This window comes from Apostichopus japonicus, chromosome 22 (genome assembly GCF_037975245.1).
Source record: "Apostichopus japonicus isolate 1M-3 chromosome 22, ASM3797524v1, whole genome shotgun sequence".
NCBI lineage: Eukaryota > Metazoa > Echinodermata > Holothuroidea > Aspidochirotida > Stichopodidae > Apostichopus > Apostichopus japonicus.
The window spans coordinates 18410577-18431284 of record NC_092582.1 but is presented as its reverse complement, the minus strand read 5'-3'; the positions used below and the strand labels follow the sequence as shown (position 1 = coordinate 18431284).

The 20708-nt window shown below is 38.8% G+C and overlaps 1 protein-coding gene across 2 annotated transcripts; it reads right to left on the bottom strand.

Annotated features, from left to right (window-relative positions):
* Nucleotides 1-2697: 2697 nt before the first annotated feature.
* On the bottom strand, nt 2698-20347 carry LOC139964296 (FAD-dependent oxidoreductase domain-containing protein 1-like). Of its 2 annotated transcripts, none has more exons than XM_071965787.1 (9): nt 20189-20347; nt 16794-17210; nt 16128-16238; nt 9354-9472; nt 7829-7923; nt 6765-6949; nt 5692-5979; nt 5216-5323; nt 2698-3612 (listed from the first exon to the last, which is right to left on the bottom strand). In XM_071965787.1, exons 2-9 carry the CDS (start codon nt 17082-17084, stop codon nt 3358-3360), a joined length of 1452 nt encoding a protein of 483 aa, XP_071821888.1. In that variant the 5' UTR covers nt 17085-17210; nt 20189-20347; the 3' UTR covers nt 2698-3357. The 2 variants fall into 2 exon arrangements, with proteins under 2 accessions (XP_071821888.1, XP_071821889.1); XM_071965788.1 differs by lacking the exon at nt 20189-20347 and adding an exon at nt 17460-17480.
* Nucleotides 20348-20708: the final 361 nt, after the last annotated feature.

Genomic DNA, 20708 nt, shown 5'->3' with positions numbered 1-20708 from the left:
CTTTAATGAATGTTTCAAGAATCTTAACAAAATCCTTTTATAAATGGGAACATCAGCCTTCTTTTTAGTACACAGCAATAACTTTGTAGGATGGAAAAAAAAAACCTTCATCCACCCAGAAAAGACGTACAAAAGTTATAAATAATTTCAGCTGCAGACCATTAGTACAGATTCAAACACAGTTGAGGAATTGTACAGGACAGTAACACAAAAATGCTCAATATGGATTGAATTTTTAGCAATTCCTTCACCAACACGATCAAGTGAATTGTTTCCCTTATTTAGACAATGGCTTTGCTTTTAAATTTATCTAATTAAGCTATTCATGTCTAGTTACAACTAATGGCATTACCAAATCAAAAAATGATTAAGTGAAGCAAAAACTTGAAAACTTTTGCCTTGAAAACGATTTCAATAATTATATGAATACTGTGTGTGCAGATATCTCCAAAACATGCTAAAAAAGTTTGTTTGGTTTTAAACCAAGTTAAGCATATTGTGTGTGTAAGTGTGCTGTGTTCCATTTTAATGTTACTCTTTATATACCATAGTTATTCCCTCAGTTAATTATTAAACTGCATATTAGTAGAAATATTCCCAAACAACAGAGGGGAAATCTATCCAAAGAGTCATATTCAAATCAGATTTTCTCAGCCACAGGTACTATAAGCACATCATTGTCATAAAAAGCCTGAAAATGTTTTTAAAATTTGGGATGGACACTTAATGGGTCCTGCGGAACACACAGGGAGTTTGTACCCAATTCTTGAGTACCAAACACCTGTGGATGTACTTACTACTTACATTAGCCTATACCGGCAAAGCAAAGAACAGATAATTCTTCAGGTTGCTTAATCCTATCTGTTATGTTCAAATATCATATCACAAGTAGGCACCTTGGCCACAAACTCCTCAGAGTATGTGCAATTTATGCTTGCCATCAGGGTCTGGGGGCCACGATGGGGTTTAAAAACCTCGCGGAACATTTTCCCCCCAGGGGTGGTGGGGCCCCCTGACCTGCACTCTGACCACTTGTGGTTGAGAGCATGAATCAGGATATTTAGGAAGCACTTGAGCACAGAAACAAAGATATAATTAGCATTTCATGCACTGAATGATGCTATCCAGTTTTTACGTATAACTTTTTTTCTTTTAGTTTCTTTTAGTTTTAGTTTTTCTTTAAATCCCTCCTAAAATCATCAGTGATAGTCTAACGATTGAGAACAAAATAAAGTTACCGAATGAAAGTAAAATAAAGTAACGAATGTTTATATCATGATATGCTGTGCTGTTGTCACATTAAAACACCAACGAGATAGAACAAAGGAGATGAAATTAAATAGGATGGAAGAAAGAAGAAAAAGAGGAACTTAGGGGAATGGAAAACATGAAACATGAAAGGAAAACAAGAAAATTTAGCATCACGATTTAAGACAGTTATATACAAAGGATATGACTAGCATCATGTCATCAGAAAAATTTATTAGTTGCCAGGAGCCAGGACTGTTAAGCATGTACACCCCCCCCCCCCCCCCCAACAAACACACACAAAAAAACTTAAGTTAGTCTTTAGCACAATCTTAAGTAAAGGTCTAATTTACATTTGAAAATCAGCCCTTCAGTAAGACTGCCCGTTCATTTTTTGCTGCTGCTCACTTCTTCACCTTTCAAGGTTATTAGTCTGTAATGTTAACCTGTGTGTTACGTAATCAATTCGCCAAGCCAAGAAAGGAAACCGGCGTGGAAAAGTCACAACAGATCTAACGCAAGAGCCTATGAAAATGCCCGAAGCAGGTAAACTGTTGTGGCGGTGGTATCAAAGGGCGCATTTTCAAATGATAGCCTGAAAATGCCTCAGTCAGAATGGACCATATGACTTATAAATAAGTCTTAATTGGTCTGAAGGAATGACACCTCAAATGAATATATTGGATTATCTTAAATTGTATCATTAAATTGCATCCATAGCCTTGGTTACTTTAAAATATAAAAAATTTCTATAGTAATATTTGAAAATTGATGAGTATATAGCAGCAATTATTATATAATTTTTTGGTTTCAGTAAATTGAGAATATAGTGCAAATCATATATGAAATAGATGTAAAGTAATAGGATGGAATGTTATTAGGGAGGGCTACGTGATCCATCTTGCATACTTCGTAGTTCAAAGCATCGTCGCAATTATGAGCTTCCTTAGTTCTAGCCCTTGTTAATTTACTGCTGAGGGGTGCACCCAACCATCTCAATACTGAATCATCAATCACTAATAATTTTATTCTCTGATCTGTTTTTTTAAGTCTGTGAGAGAGAGCCCTTTTGGGGAAACTTAAATAAACTGGATACAGCAATCATACTGGCTCCCGTGATATCAACATTACAACCTTTGACCCCAACTAAGAATAAAATAGAGTTCTTGTTATCTACCATATATATATTATATATATTATATATATATATATATATATATATATATATATATATATAATGTAAGGCATTTATATAGTGCACTAACTAAAACGATATTCTATGGCACTTTTCAAGGAAGAATAAAACATATAAGTAAAACATACATTGTACACCTCACAAGTGAAATTCAGTATAGCTACACTTAAGGTTTAAAACTGCAAGTTTGGAATTTGTGCAAACTACTGAACGCAACACTTCAAATGGTGAAAGATGAAATTATGTCTTGTTCCCCATAATTATTAAACTTTATGAAACCAGTACAATAAAGGTTGCTATAAATATAAGACTTCACAGCTATATTTGGTCCATTCTGTAATATAGAACATGCGACTGAGCATGGGTCTATATGATGGATTAACCCAACTTTAAGATCCCTGTTTTTAAATCCTGAGTACTTTTTATGTTATTTATTGCTCTTCAGAATAGCCAATGGAAGTGATAAATATCTAGCGATGCGCTATACTTTGTTCAATCATGAACATTAATCTTGAAGTCTATGAAAATGCATAGTAATGCTCCAAATGTCTAACTTGTGGACTTTCAGAGTTCACTTAAAACGATAGCAGGGACAAACACTCAGTAATGTGATCTAGAATAGAGGTTCCTATGGTTTGATGGATCAATAACATTACTCCTGAAGTTTAGGAAAATGTCAAGGAATGCTCCAAATGTTCAAATCATTTGGCAATAAATGTTACTAATAGCACTCACATCTGAATGTTATGCATCAGTAGTATCCTTCCTCCACATCAACAACAACAAAGATTTTAGACCTTTAACTTGACTTTAAAGTCATAACCATTGTAAAAGCATTTACTGTTATTCTCAGAGAGGAACCAAAAATTGATAAGGCATTTCATGATATGTCAGCTCAACCTCATTCGGTCCAGTTATATGACACATCGTTCCAGCACAGGGGTCTCTGTGATGCATCGTTCAAATCCAAACTTACTCACGTCGATTGTTTGAAACTCTCCCGCTAATATCTTTTCACTAACGAGCTTTCCGACTGCTGGAGATTGCTGTATGCCATGACCGCTGAATCCTGTGGCCATCAAAAAGTTTCCATAGGCGGGATGCGAACCGATAATTGCATTCTGGTCTAGGCAGTTGTAGTCGTAGTAACCAGCCCATGCACTTTTGACCTGTCAAGGAAGTGACATTTGATTATCAAGAGATATAAACGTTATGTAAATGTGTCTTAGAAGGCACACACACATACATTACAATAGATACTGCAAAAGGAGATTCTGAATTGGGCGTTGTGGTCAAGTGGTTAAGGCAGTGGACTTGTGATCTAAGGATTACAGGTTCGAGCCCTGGCCAGATCATTGCGTTGTGTCCTTGGGCAAGGCACTTTATCTCCATTGCCTCTCTTCACCCAGGTGTATAAATGGGGACTTGCGAGGTGACTTGTAAATATAGTTGCGTGCGCCGGTTTGTGGTTGCACCCTATGGGAAGTCCCCCAGGGGACACGTGGCTGTGGTGCACTGTTGTGCCCCAGGAGAGATTGTTTGAATTGCGCACACTTTGGTGTGAAGGTGTGACAAGTTACCAATGACCAGGGTTAATTGTAAAGCACATAGAACTTGTGGATTATGCGCTATATAAAATAACGGCGTCATAATAATAATAATTGGAAAATCAGGTTTGTCTCTTGGGGTGATAGGTAACTATTTTATCAAAACTTATACTTAGATATTGTTTTCTAATTCACATTTTGGCAAACAAGCAGGAAATGTCAAGTAAACCAACCTCAGCTATCCAGCCACTAGTTGGTGACCATCCCTATATAGCCCAATTCCCTTCTGTGTATTTGGGAAACTGTATATAGGACAAGAATGTTCAACCCCCCTCTCCACCCAACCCCCTTATGAGATGAGATATGTCATATAAATACCAAGTTGCAATTGGTACACACCCTGATGTTTCATTCTGTTGTGCATTACAGCAACATGTTGATGATTATCCTATTTCGAACATTTATGTCAAAGGTCATGGAATTGATTAATATGTAATCTCAGAGAACTTTTCTTTTCCTCAATGAAAATATGAACAGAAAACAATGGCAGTACATCATCAAACAATAAACAAACTAGTAGACCCATTCTTGTGACTTTCATCAGTTGATAAGTACCAAACAGATTAAAGATTCGCGCAAAAAGAAACCTCTGATGCTGGTAATCTGACCTACTTTCGAATGAGGTGTAACAGAAGTGTTAGACACCACCATTGATCCCAGAACATACACACACAGCTTGCTACCGTTTGTAATTAGACAATAGTGTACAGTCAGTACATACAGCTGCGGTCAATACCCACAGCACAGTGTAGAAACGATACAGCGATGGACATCTCAGGTCCAGCTAAAGATAACAATTTGGTATCACATTTCATTACTGTCTGCATTTTGTAGCTACGCGAACAAAACGTCACTTGCAAGCAACAGAAAGTTAACTTTTTCAGATGGCCGCACTCAGTTTGGGGCGAGTCTTCAATGCCTTTAAGATTCTTTCCTTTCATCTTGGAGGAGAGATGCTCATCATTTAGACATTCTGTTAAAGTTAAGACAATGTAAGACACAAGTGTCTCCTTTAAAACTTATACTTTTTGTGTCATTCTGAATACCAACATTTGTTTCTTGGGGTCACCCTTTTCAAACAGCATGTTTGAAGCAATCAGACAGTTTCAGTAAATGTGCAAATATTCATTATCTCTTCGCGATCAAATTTTTTTTAAAACAAAACCTTCAGTTTCTCCATCACTGGAATCCGGTGGGCTAAGTTTGGCCAAATCTCTGTATCAAAGAAGTCGTAGTTCACATTCAGATCCTCACAGCTGGGCTCATCGCATTCCTTCAAGACAATCGAATACATTAAAGACGAAATGCTATGGATAAAGTACCGAAAAAAGGAATCCCTCACATTGGAAGACCTAATATCACAGCAGGTTGATCGTCAATAACATTTCTAATGAATGGGTATAGCAATAGATTGATTGGTTGGTTGATTGATTGATAATTTTATATTCCAGGTATTGGTTCTTTTGTACAGTGCTCTTGAGCATGTTTTATTTCATGATAGCAGCACTTTAATATATGGTATTTATTATGGTATTTATTATTATTAGTTAAGATTGTGTGCCTGCAGATTCAAGCCTTCAGGAGGCTGTATACAGATATCGCTGACTTAAACTACTCACAAAAAACTCAGAAAATACTTACATTTGGCGACTTCCCACACAGATAATTGCCTCCAAATCCTTCCCTTCTGACATACGAACCGGAGGGATCTATGAGTAGTGGACACTCTAGTCCAGGTCCTTCGGGGCAGTGAAAGAAGTAGACGTATCTCTTACGAGGTTCTACCGGTATCGGCATGTGAAGGTTCTCTTCCTTTGGTCCCGTACCGATGCCGAGAAGCTTACCCAGCTGACCGGACCAGGCTCCAGCAGTCAGTACAACGTAGGATGATTTGACTTCGACGACCTCGGGACTATTTATCATGGATACCTTCAAATCAGAATGAAATGGTAACCAATTGAAAGGATTTTCTGGTGACAAACAATGCAAAATTTGTATTGAAAGAGAAAAATATTCCACACCGCTAGTTGAAAACACCGTCTCAATACCTTGTAAGGCTTGTACGTAACTCAAGATAGGGTTGACTGCATGTAACCTACTTTGACTGGCTAAACCTAGGATGACTACTCCAGAAAGTTGGATCACAGTACGGGGTTCTGTGATGTCATCTGGGCACATAATCTTCAAAAGCTTCTCTTTGTATGTAGAATTTCCTCGAAATTCATCTATTTCGTAGAAATATTCTTTCCTTCTGTGGCTAGATGATCGACAAATTATCAAGAAAAAACAGAGACATTTTCCAGCTGAATTGCCCTTATGACATCATACATACTCCTGTTGCCAGATGCATTCAACAAAATATCACAAAATATGGAAATGCTATTATTAGGATGTGGGTTCTTGTCTAAAGATTCAGAACATTTTCAAGAAGATGCAGTGGAAAACCCTTTTTCAACAATGATTTGCTCACCCAGTTTTGAGTATCTTTAGAAATTCAGTAATACCACAACTGTCCAAGTTGGTGAGGAATTTGGAACAACTTTTTGAAACTATTTGACCGTTATCAAACAAATGACTTGAATACGACCCAACCTCCCATCGTAATATTACCTAATCAACTTGTCAATTTGGAAATAAGTTACTAGTCTAAATGTCAAACAAACAAAAACCCGTCCTCCCACCCCCTACTTACCGCATCTGTACAAAGTACTTACCATGACACTGTTTAATCTTCTACCATTAGGTGCAAATTGTGTTGGATCAATAGGTTTGGCGTCATCATCAACAACATTAAACCCTGTTACTTCAGCATTGTAGTACTTCGCACCGAGATCAATGGCTTTCTCTTTGAACGATTTCAACAAAGACCACGGATCGAGCCAACCTTCATTCTCCAAGCCTGAAATGAAAGAAAGAAAGTTTATTCAACCGTTTTACTTAATGAAGGAAATTTTATTTTTATATCTATATACATACATACATATATACAAATAGGCATTGAGGTTTTGAAGAGAATATTTTCAAATTATGGTAAGAATTTTTTTTCTTTTTTGATGGGGGGGGGGGGAAATGTTTCATCGTACCATGCAGGCACATTACAAATGTTTTCTTATGTCATATAGTACTCAAAGCGAGAGGGAAAAAAAGGACTCATCTACGGCAAAAAGCATGTGTAGATACATACGTAAAGGATAGAGGGCCTGATGTTTCGATCCTAGCAAGAACTTCTTCAGAGTCTAACTGAAACGGAAACGTGTACTTTGTTTGTCTTTTCTCTGAAGAAGCTCCTGCTAGGAATTGAAACGTCAGGCCCTCTAACTTTTACCTATCGTCATACAGTAATATTAGATATGGTTCATGTTCCATCCACGTACCCTGATAATTGTAAGGATTGTTTAATCTTGTGGTCTGCCTATACCAATCTTTATGACCAGCAATAAAATGTCTCTCAACTTAAACTGATTACATATTTCTATACAATCTGCTCAGTTGTGTTACCGATCAAAAAGGTACTGATGCTATCTATTTAGAATCAAGTATGTGATGATTACGATACTTTCTAGGGGCAAGAATGTATATCACCTTTCACCTCGATTATCAAAGTTCAAAGAATATCTTTGCTTAGAAGTTCTATATTTAAAGTCGTTTACAGTTTTAAGACGATATGTACCATAGCCATCAAATAATATTTTTCATTCATATTATGCTATTTACTGTGGGAGGTTGACATATTTTACAATAATTAAGAGAGGTAAACAGGATAATAATAATAACAAACCATATGATCCAAGCGTAACATTGTCTGTATTCATCCATGGAAACCTCTTTTTCAGCTGATTCTGTGTCATAAGCTCTACCTTAGCACCACAATTTCTGAGAAAGATTTAAGAAGAAAATTCTACTATAAAATAATGACTTTTGGAAATTATTCTCCCATGGGAATCCCCTTTCAAAAGGAAAATATCGCTTGTAATGATCCCTAGGTTTTCATGCTGGAAATCCTTCAACATGTTCCTGGTCTAATCTCCAGTTCATACTCCAGTAAAGCATGTTATGGCTCTAAGTATAACCAATATAGCAATCCCGTACTATTTTACTATCAAATTGAGTGATATCCACATCTATGGCATATATATTTTTATTCCACGAGTTTGCACCACACACATGTAGCAGCGGAAGTCATTCCGATGAATTGTGTCAGGCCTGGTTGCAAGGTACCGGGAAACACATGCATAGTTGTTACCATCACTCTGTAAATTGGTCGCAGATGGATGTTGTCCATGTCACGCTGGGAGTTCGGCTTCTTGTTCTTTCAACTTCCAAGCAGCCAATCAGAGACATTTATAGCACCCTATGTGCAATAAAAGTTAAACAGACTTCAACTCTTGGCTATGCAAACGTAAAACTAAAAGACATTTCTAGTTTCTACCATGTATGGTTTGTTTTACATCTATCGCCCAGGATATTTTTGGAGTATGAACCGGCCTTGAGGATACGCAAGGGCGAATTAAATGAAGTAATAGTTTCTTTCATTTGTCCAAGAACCACTGCAAACTTCATAATAACAAAAAAAAAAAACTTCAATTGTAATTTCTAAGGAGAAAAGCTAAAATCAGTCCGAGAAACTTGGCAAAGAACAAGCCCTACATATGCAAAATTTCTTGCATTTTGAAAGAATAATTTTTGAAGGTCCAACTATTCGGACAACTTAGTGGATATTACTTCATTATAATTATTCCAAAGTGTTATTATATCCTATGACATTTTATAAACACATTATGAAAGGAGCTGCAATAAAGTGAAACAAATCATGCAAGACCCAACACACCCTTTGTTTGAACACTACATTTACAACCGCTCTGGACTGCGTTCATGCCCACCACCTACACTTAAGACCCGCCTACAGATACTCGTTTGTGCCTAATTCTATCCATATATTTAATTCACAAGTGAGAAGATAAGTTTCTTATTTGTAGGACTTGCTGTAAATATGTTTGTATTACTGTATGTGTATCGCAGTCTATTGATACTTATACTATTGCTTTTTTTATTTTATTTTTTTCCCATTTGCGACCTGTGTAAGCCGAATTTCCGATTGTGGACTATAAATTCAATTCAATGAACAGAATACTGTTCAGATTTTGAAATATCCAAGAAATTATTGGCAAGCATGGAACGACCACTCGAACACAAACTAGTTGCATTAATTACCAATTAATCTATTCACCCCCTTAGCTGATACATCAGCACACCAGGATATATAAAATGTCGACAACTTTTGGAACATTTGAGAGTTTGCTTACTTTTGAATAATATGGTTCTCATGCAAGATGTGTTCCTTGTCCTTTGTTGCGAGGAACAGATATCCTTGGTCATTGAACTGAAGATCTGGTGGGTCAGATCCTTCCACTTGTAAATGTTCCTACATGGAGAAATGTAAACAACAATTGAATGGGCTGGATGAGAATGGATTTCAAAAGAAACATTTAACTCTGATCTGTTACATAAAGAAACACTTCAGTGACAATTAGGCAAATACTACAGATATTGATTGGCAACCAAATGCAGGCACACCGACACAGGTTTTAGATAGTGATGGGAACAAATACTACAGATATTGATTGGTAACCAAATGCAGGCAACCCACACAGGTTTTAGATAGTGATGGGGGCAATTACTACAGATATTGATTGGTAACCAAATGCAGGCGCACAGACACAGGTTTTAGATAGGGATGGGGCCAATTACATATATTGATTGGTAACCAAATGCAGGCACACCGACACAGGTTTTAGATAGTGACGGGGGCAAATACTACAGATATTGATTGGTAACCAAATGCAGGCACACCGACACAGGTTTTAGATAGGGATGGGGGCAATTACTACAGATATTGACTGGTAACCAAATGCAGGCGCACAGACACAGGTTTTAGATAGGGATGGGGCCAATTACTACATATATTGATTGGTAACCAAATGCAGGCACACCGACACAGGTTTTAGATAGGGATGGGAGCAAATACTACAGATATTGATTGGTAACCAAATGCAGGCACACAGACACAGGTTTTAGATAGGGATGGGGCCAAATACTACATATATTGATTGGTAACCAAATGCAGGCGCACAGACACAGGTTTTAAATAGTGATGGGAGCAAATACTAGAGATATTGATTGGTAACCAAATGCAGGCACACCCACACAGGTTTTAGAAAGGGATGGGAGCAAATACTACAGATATTGATTGGTAACCAAATGCAGGCACACAGACACAGGTTTTAGATAGTGATGGGAGCAAATACTACAGATATTGATTGGTAACCAAATGCAGGCACACCCACACAGGTTTTAGATAGGGATGGGAGCAAATACTGCATATATTAATTGGTAACCAAATGCAGGCACACCGACACAGGTTTTAGATAGGGATGGGAGCAAATACTACAGATATTGATTGGTAACCAAATGCAGGCACACCCACACAGCTTTTAGATAGGGATGGGAGCAAATACTACAGATATTGATTGGTAACCAAATGCAGGCACACCCACACAGGTTTTAGATAGGGATGGGAGCAAATACTACAGATATTGATTGGTAACCAAATGCAGGCACACCCACACAGGTTGGTTACCAAATGCAGGCACACCCACACAGGTTTTAGATACGGATGGGAGCAAATACTACAGATATTGATTGGTAACCAAATGCAGGCAACCCACACAGGTTTAAGATAGGGATGGGAGCAAATACTACAGATATTGATTGGTAACCAAATGCAGGCACACCCACACAGGTTTTAGATAGGGATGGGGGCAAATACTACAGATATGATTGGTAACCAAATGCAGGCACATCAACTCAGGTTTTAGATAGGGATGGGAGCAAATACTACAGATATTGATTGGTAACCAAATGCAGGCACATCGACTCAGGTTTTAGATAGGAATGGGAGCAAATACTACAGATATTGATTGGTAACCAAATGCAGGCACACCGACTCAGGTTTTAGATAGGGATGGGAGCAAATACTACAGATATTGATTGGTAACCAAATGCAGGCACATCCACACAGGTTTTAGATAGGGATGGGAGCAAATACTACAGATATTGATTGGTAACCAAATGCAGGCACACCCACACAGGTTTTAGATATAGGGATGGGGGCAATTACTACAGATATTGATTGGTAACCAAATGCAGGCACACCCACACAGGTTTTAGATAGGGATGGGAGCAAATACTACAGATATTGATTGGTAACCAAATGCAGGCACACCGACTCAGGTTTTAGATAGGGATGGGAGCAAATACTACAGATATTTATTGGTAACCAAATGCAGGCACACCCACACAGGTTTTAGATAGGGATGGGAGCAAATACTACAGATATTGATTGGTAACCAAATGCAGGCACACCGACACAGGTTTTAGATAGGGATGGGGGCAATTACTACAGATATTGATTGGTAACCAAATGCAGGCACACCCACACAGGTTTTAGATAGGGATGGGAGCAAATACTACAGATATTGATTGGTAACCAAATGCAGGCACATCGACTCAGGTTTTAGATAGGGATAGGGGCAAATACTACAGATATTGATTGGTAACCAAATGCAGGCACAAAGACACAGGTTTTAGATAGGGATGGGGGCAATTACTACAGATATTGATTGGTAACCAAATGCAGGCACACCCACACAGGTTTTAGATAGGGATGGGGGCAAATACTACAGATATTGATTAGTAAACAAATGCAGGCACACCCACACAGGTTTTAGATAGGGATGGGAGCAAATACTACAGATATTGATTAGTAAACAAATGCAGGCACACCCACACAGGTTTTAGATACGGATGGGAGCAAATACTACAGATATTGATTGGTAACCAAATGCAGGCACACCCACACAGGTTTTAGATAGGGATGGGAGCAAATACTACAGATATTGATTGGTAACCAAATGCAGGCACACCGACACAGGTTGGTAACCAAATGCAGGCACACAGACACAGGTTTTAGATAGGGATGGGGGCAATTACTACAGATATTGATTGGTAACCAAATGCAGGCACACCCACACAGGTTTTAGATAGGGATGGGAGCAAATACTACAGATATTGATTGGTAACCAAATGCAGGCACACCCACACAGGTTTTAGATAGGGATGGGGCCAATTACTACATATATTGATTGGTAACCAAATGCAGGCACACCGACACAGGTTTTAGATAGGGATGGGAGCAAATACTACAGATATTGATTGGTAACCAAATGCAGGCACACCGACACAGGTTTTAGATAGGGATGGGGCCAAATACTACATATATTGATTGGTAACCAAATGCAGGCGCACAGACACAGGTTTTAAATAGTGATGGGAGCAAATACTAGAGATATTGATTGGTAACCAAATGCAGGCACACCCACACAGGTTTTAGAAAGGGATGGGAGCAAATACTACAGATATTGATTGGTAACCAAATGCAGGCACACAGACACAGGTTTTAGATAGTGATGGGAGCAAATACTACAGATATTGATTGGTAACCAAATGCAGGCACACCCACACAGGTTTTAGATAGGGATGGGAGCAAATACTGCATATATTAATTGGTAACCAAATGGAGGCACACCGACACAGGTTTTAGATAGGGATGGGAGCAAATACTACAGATATTGATTGGTAACCAAATGCAGGCACACCCACACAGGTTTTAGATAGGGATGGGAGCAAATACTACAGATATTGATTGGTAACCAAATGCAGGCACACCCACACAGGTTTTAGATAGGGATGGGAGCAAATACTACAGATATTGATTGGTAACCAAATGCAGGCACACCCACACAGGTTGGTTACCAAATGCAGGCACACCCACACAGGTTTTAGATACGGATGGGAGCAAATACTACAGATATTGATTGGTAACCAAATGCAGGCAACCCACACAGGTTTAAGATAGGGATGGGAGCAAATACTACAGATATTGATTGGTAACCAAATGCAGGCACACCCACACAGGTTTTAGATAGGGATGGGGGCAAATACTACAGATATGATTGGTAACCAAATGCAGGCACATCAACTCAGGTTTTAGATAGGGATGGGAGCAAATACTACAGATATTGATTGGTAACCAAATGCAGGCACACCGACTCAGGTTTTAGATAGGGATGGGAGCAAATACTACAGATATTGATTGGTAACCAAATGCAGGCACATCCACACAGGTTTTAGATAGGGATGGGAGCAAATACTACAGATATTGATTGGTAACCAAATGCAGGCACACCCACACAGGTTTTAGATATAGGGATGGGGGCAATTACTACAGATATTGATTGGTAACCAAATGCAGGCACACCCACACAGGCTTTAGATAGGGATGGGAGCAAATACTACAGATATTGATTGGTAACCAAATGCAGGCACACCGACTCAGGTTTTAGATAGGGATGGGAGCAAATACTACAGATATTTATTGGTAACCAAATGCAGGCACACCCACACAGGTTTTAGATAGGGATGGGAGCAAATACTACAGATATTGATTGGTAACCAAATGCAGGCACACCGACACAGGTTTTAGATAGGGATGGGGGCAATTACTACAGATATTGATTGGTAACCAAATGCAGGCACACCCACACAGGTTTTAGATAGGGATGGGAGCAAATACTACAGATATTGATTGGTAACCAAATGCAGGCACATCGACTCAGGTTTTAGATAGGAATGGGAGCAAATACTACAGATATTGATTGGTAACCAAATCCAGGCACACCGACTCAGGTTTTAGATAGGGATGGGAGCAAATACTACAGATATTGATTGGTAACCAAATGCAGGCACATCCACACAGGTTTTAGATAGGGATGGGAGCAAATACTACAGATATTGATTGGTAACCAAATGCAGGCACACCCACACAGGTTTTAGATATAGGGATGGGGGCAATTACTACAGATATTGATTGGTAACCAAATGCAGGCACACCCACACAGGTTTTAGATAGGGATAGGGGCAAATACTACAGATATTGATTGGTAACCAAATGCAGGCACAAAGACACAGGTTTTAGATAGGGATGGGGGCAATTACTACAGATATTGATTGGTAACCAAATGCAGGCACACCCACACAGGTTTTAGATAGGGATGGGGGCAAATACTACAGATATTGATTAGTAAACAAATGCAGGCACACCCACACAGGTTTTAGATAGGGATGGGAGCAAATACTACAGATATTGATTAGTAAACAAATGCAGGCACACCCACACAGGTTTTAGATACGGATGGGAGCAAATACTACAGATATTGATTGGTAACCAAATGCAGGCACACCCACACAGGTTTTAGATAGGGATGGGAGCAAATACTACAGATATTGATTGGTAACCAAATGCAGGCACACCGACACAGGTTGGTAACCAAATGCAGGCACACCCACACAGGTTTTAGATAGGGATGGGGGCAATTACTACAGATATTGATTGGTAACCAAATGCAGGCACACCCACACAGGTTTTAGATAGGGATGGGAGCAAATACTACAGATATTGATTGGTAACCAAATGCAGGCACACCCACACAGGTTTTAGATAGTGATGGGAGCAAATACTACAGATATTGATTGGTAACCAAATGCAGGCACAAAGACACAGGTTGGTAACCAAATGCAGGCACACCCACACAGGTTTTAGATAGGGATGGGAGCAAATACTAGAGATATTGATTGGTAACCAAATGCAGGCACACTGACACAGGTTTTAGATAGGGATGGGAGCAAATACTACAGATATTGATTGGTAACCAAATGCAGGCACACCGACACAGGTTGGTAACCAAATGCAGGCACACCCACACAGGTTTTAGATAGGGATGGGAGCAAATACTACAGATATTGATTGGTAACCAAATGCAGGCACAAAGACACAGGTTTTAGATAGGGATGGGAGCAAATACTACAGATATTGATTGGTAACCAAATGCAGGCACACCCACACAGGTTTTAGATATAGGGATGTGGGGAGGGGGAAGAATTCAGACCAATGTTCAGTGGTGTTAAAATTGTTGGCAATGGTGACACCACTCCTTTGGAATAATTGTTTTGAAAATAAATGGGGGAGGGTAGCATGGTCCCCTGGCCCTGCCAAGAGGTGTTGGGTATCCAGTGATTGCTATCTAAATTAGATTCTTTTCATGTCTGTGAAATTTTAAGGTTTCATGTGCAAAAGACTGCAATATGGTCTGGATATTATATTTAGTATGTATATAGCTATTTCTCCACATATTCAAACATAATGCAATGTACTAACATCCTTGTTGCATGTTTACTGCACTATCTGTTCATTTCAAATTATTAATAAAGAGCAAAAACAACAGTAAATTAGTAAGTTCAAATTAACAGAAATTAAGGTAGATTAAAAAACTACATAATTTCAGAGAATTTTGGAGTACTCTTTTTTTTTGTCTAAACAATAAATTTAATACATGTATGTATGATCGTCACATGCACCATGTCATAAATGGATCATGCCATATGAAATCATCAAATGGCTCGGCGGGTCATGTCAAAGACGTTGATTATGTATGTCCAAATGTCTTGGAAATTTGTTCGCAACATACAGAATCATCTCATTACGAGCTGACAGTTTCAGTGTCCCTGTTAACCTGTTCAACAAGAGAAACTTGGATTGAATAAAATAAATTGTATTCGAAACAATGTGTCAGCACAGTTAGAGATACTACTGTACATAGTATTTAGTATTTACCTTAGGCTTGACTATATACCCATTGTACTTAACACATAAAACTCCTTTACACTTTCACAGTATTTTACTGAAATGTGCTTTAATTGCACAGAAAATGTCTTCAGTTATCCACAGTCTAATGGGGACATTGAAGCTGTCACAAATTGTACTTCCTAATGAATGAAATGAAGCCGGAGCAACAAAACCATCACAATGACATGTACGTACAAAGTATCATTCTATTCTACAAAGTTGTTTCACTTTTTCAGGACTGTTTGGTCTGTTGGCTGCACACTGTTAATCGACCTACCTGCACATTTTTGATGAACTGTGCGCTATACATGGACATGTAAATATTCTCTGGTGTTGAAAACTGTTGTCTGATACTACCAACTGAAAGAACAGTTGAAGACATGGAGTACTGAAATAAATTAAAAAAAAGGTATTTGCATTTATATGGCAAATCCGTTAAACAACAGCAAGGATGCAATCACACACTTCTGATTAATGGGGATCTCTAACGATGCGATAAATCAACAGAGCTAGGCCCTGTCATATACAGTCCTTACTTCTAGCAGTGGCAATGATCATCAGCACATTTTTGCATACAGTCACACACAATGAAAGAATCAAGTTTACAATATATGCTGTAACATTACGAACACATGCACACACACACACGGTCGAGTCTTAGATTGGGATATGACCGCTTCTGGGGAGATGCTATTTTGCTCACTCAAAATATGAACAATAGAGGATCTATCACTGATAACCATGACAACAGATATGAATGCAAAAGAAAGAGAAAAAAAGAAGAGAAATATAGAGTACAATCTTCACATTTATCAAGAGAGAAGGGGTTGGGGGGGGGGGGATACATAAAAACAGTCTTCATACAAAATTAAACTTCCACATAATAGTTTAGATTAAAAGATCAAGCTACAAGAAAGAACGGAGAATTTTTGGTTTTCCATACCCCACTATCTCTCTCGACGACTGCAACACTGACGCCAGCCTTCCTCGCAGCCTTCAGAAAGTATGCAATACTACTCCCCATTGCTCCACCACCGATGATGAGAACATCCACTTCCCCTGGTGGTCTATCCGAGTTCTGGAGGTCCTTTGGAATTGTCCAAGATAACCCATCTCTGATTTGCCTGAATGGCTTTGTGATGTCCGTGCCACCGGATGCTAAAGTGCGAGCGAAGCTGCTGGTTTGGTTTGTACATCTAGCTAACAGATGCACGCACCTGCCTAGCTTCAACATTGTTCTGTGTTGGCTGTAATGGTCACAATCCTTTAGTACTGTATGGCCACCAAGTATCCTACTCCAACTTTGTACACTCGACTTGCTACATCCTAAACGTCATGCTACATAATCTGGTATCTGTATCTGCAATGAGAGAAAATTCGAATTCAATACTAAATTATGTAAGAGTTCTGGTATGTACACTACTACAACAGAGTACCATCAGTTTTTCTTTGAATTAATTAAATAAGTCACCTTGACTTCATTCAAAGTGGCCACAGACTATGACTTCAAATGTACTTGACCTTTGACCCACTGAAAAATTACTTCCATGCTTGGACAATTCTGTTTCCCCTATAGAAGCCTAGAAGGTATATCAAACTTTAGCAGTACCTATTGCAATTGTAATAGTTAAAGTACCAGTACTGTGTAGATTACTGCAGCTAAACAGTCAAGATTCAAGCTATAGCTTGGCAATCAATTGACAAGAATCTGTGCTAATTCTATAGTACACAAAAGTACAAAACAAATAGTTATAATATAGGTACACAAAAACTGGTGTATATGCATCTTTGCACAGCAATTTACTACCCTGCATACAAGGATTTTAATACATGCTGGTAGATACTTTATTCATATAGAGTAATGAAGCATGCATTCTGTGTGATCTGTTTCCCTGTTAATTCTTTCTTTGCATTCTGTACATTCCTTTTATTTGATAACAGATGTTGAAGCTGATAACTAATAATTGCAATGTCATTAACAAGGGCTTGATATTTATATCATGTGTAGTCCTGGCATAATGCATGCTCTGAAACTGGTTCTAACTGATTTAAGGGATCCAATGTTACAGTAACATGTACGCTTCTAGCTTTCATATTAATGATAACGGTCAAAGTTTTGATCAGTTTTGGGAGATAAACTAGTCTAGAAGGCTCGTCTGGGAGCTGTCATTCTGTGATGTCAAAGTCACTTTGGTAGTTGAAGACTTGCCCAAACCGCATGCCGCCATCTGAAAAAGCTAACTTTCCGTTGCTTGCAAGTGAAGTTTTTTTCTTGTCGCTACAAAATGCATGAAAAGTGATACCTTTTTATCTTTTATCTAGACCTGAGATGTCCCCCGCTGCTATGTACACTGTGTTGTGGATATTGACCGTAGCTGCATGTATTGACTGTATGTAGTGTTTAATTACCAACGGTAGCAAGCTGTGTGTGTATTTTCTGGGATCAATTGTGGTGTCTAACACTTCTGTTACACCTCATTCGAAACTAGGTCAGATTACCGGCATGAGACGTTTCTTTATGCGCGAGTCTTCAATGCCTTTAATCATAAGAGTCAGATCAAGTTGCAAAACAGCTATTCCAAAGCAGAGTTGCTGCAAGCAAATTCATGGCAACAATAGAAGTGGGGAAAGTAATGGTGCCATTTCAACTAGAATGTGGTCCAACTTCAGGGCCAATCTTCAAGGATATTTCTGATTGTTCCTCAAACAACCAGGTGTTACATTAAGGTTGTTCATAAAGCAGATTTGGTTGTCCAAACATTGTAGCAAAATAACAATGACCGATATGTTAACGGTAGGAGAGATGTGTAGGTTTGATGAATAGAACAATAGCTTTGGGGATGGTACCAAATTATCAGTTGACATATTTGGGGGAGTTAAGTTACAAAGCTATCTGAAGTTGATGTAACAACTTGTCCTTTGCCTATTGAAGATTTGCTCTGAACGTGTAACATCATGTTGCTCAGTAAACACAAAGATGATATGATCTATATAGGACTGGTGTTTTAAGTGCTCTTTATGTACAGCAAATCACAAGAATGAAGCGGTTAGGTCGGAGCTAGGATGTGTCGGTAAACCGATATTACCGGTATATACCGTTTGGTAATTTCATTACCCATACCAACGGTATTGAAATCTGTCATCAATGTATATACACAAAATACCAGGTATATCCGAAACGACCTTGAATACCCGATAAAAATAATACCTTATTAAAATACCGACCCAGACAGTACACGCAAACTTGAGGATAATGATATTCCCGCTGCTATTCCCATCACTGGAACCAGTGTCAACTATCAACAAAGTTACATGCATGATTCATGTCAATTATTTTGTCTTGTATATTCTTTCTTTGGAGAAAGGCCAAGTTGAAGCACTACTAAGAATTAAACCAAAAGGCCAAAAGTTTTTGTGAGTCCTTACAGCATTATATATGTGGACATTTAGAGTTAAGTTCTATGCACAAAATTCTTGTACTAAATTTTAGGTGCATCCACATACCAAGTATGAAGTTTATCCAAGCATTAATTCTGGATAAGTTGCTTTGGTCAAATATTAGGGCAGATTTGGTTTTCAGAGCTTTGGCAACTTTAGCACAGACCCTCCCAAAGTTTGCCACACAATAATGATAGATAAAAGAAAAGTACGTCTGCCATTTTGCGAGTACCTGTAAACTATAATACGCCAAAGGCAACGTTAGGTTACTAGATTGAACAAATATTACTGGTCAACTCTGCCCTAATCAGCCAGAGCAAAACTGATTTGGCAGTCATTACTGTACTTTTGTTAATGTGGTCAACAAAATTTGACCAAATGTAGGATGTGATCGGTTAGATTGTTCAAACCTCTCATCTATACATGGAACCTGAAATTCCAGCTCACTAAGGTTGGCCCGAAGTAACTTAGGCTCATCCAGTGTCCTGCCCTTTTCTTGTATAGATAATTTCAGGTGTGGCAAACGTTGTGGTTATTTAAGCACGTTCATCCACAATCATCACAAGGATTGGGGTTTCAAATCTGCTTCTGTTAGTGTGTGGGCATTCTGTCCTTTATGAAATACATCTATATCAAACTTTGCTAGTGCAGTACTTTGCATGATCAATTCCCTACTGTTGGCTGGGTCCTCAATGGTACTTAGGCTTTAATATTTAGGCCACGAATTTAAAACATTGTCGCTCATTGGGAACAAATGATGGCCTAACGTTGTGTATAACACTTGCAGTGGTATGGGGCTCGAAGATTACAGGCGATGTAATTAATGCAACTTAACATTGCAGTTGCTTAAAAAATAACAAGAAAACAAACGGTACATCTGATGAATGCATCGCCTCTTACCAAATCACTTTGTAACCTCGACAATTGGAAATTCTCAAAATACCGGCTTTCCCAGTAGGACTCTGCAACAAGTACGGGTACTGTACGACAGAGGGAGAGCTGTGTTGTTTACCTCGTTTAAGTTTGCAGCGGTCGTCGACGTCTGCCTTCTGGAAATTTAATTGGCCGATAAAACAAAAGACGTTGCTATTTTACTAGAACACTTTCAGCCAAACGCTCGCGCAATTGCCATACGACCGTTGGATCAGGAAGAAGTTGAGGCATACAGAGGGTGTGTATGGATTCTGAGGGGTGGGGATGGCCCAAGGAGGTTTCATGGAGAGAACCTTTAAAGGCCATACATGGGGATGGACTTCAAAGACCCCATGGTTTCTTTTTAAATTCCTTGATTCGCCTCTGGTCCTTCCATAAACCTTTGTTCCTACATCAGCCAAGGAGAACCTGGAATCCCCACTCACCCGATCTTTGCAACCCTCTGCATGTCATGGAGGGGTATTGTTGTTAAAGGGTAATGTTGGAG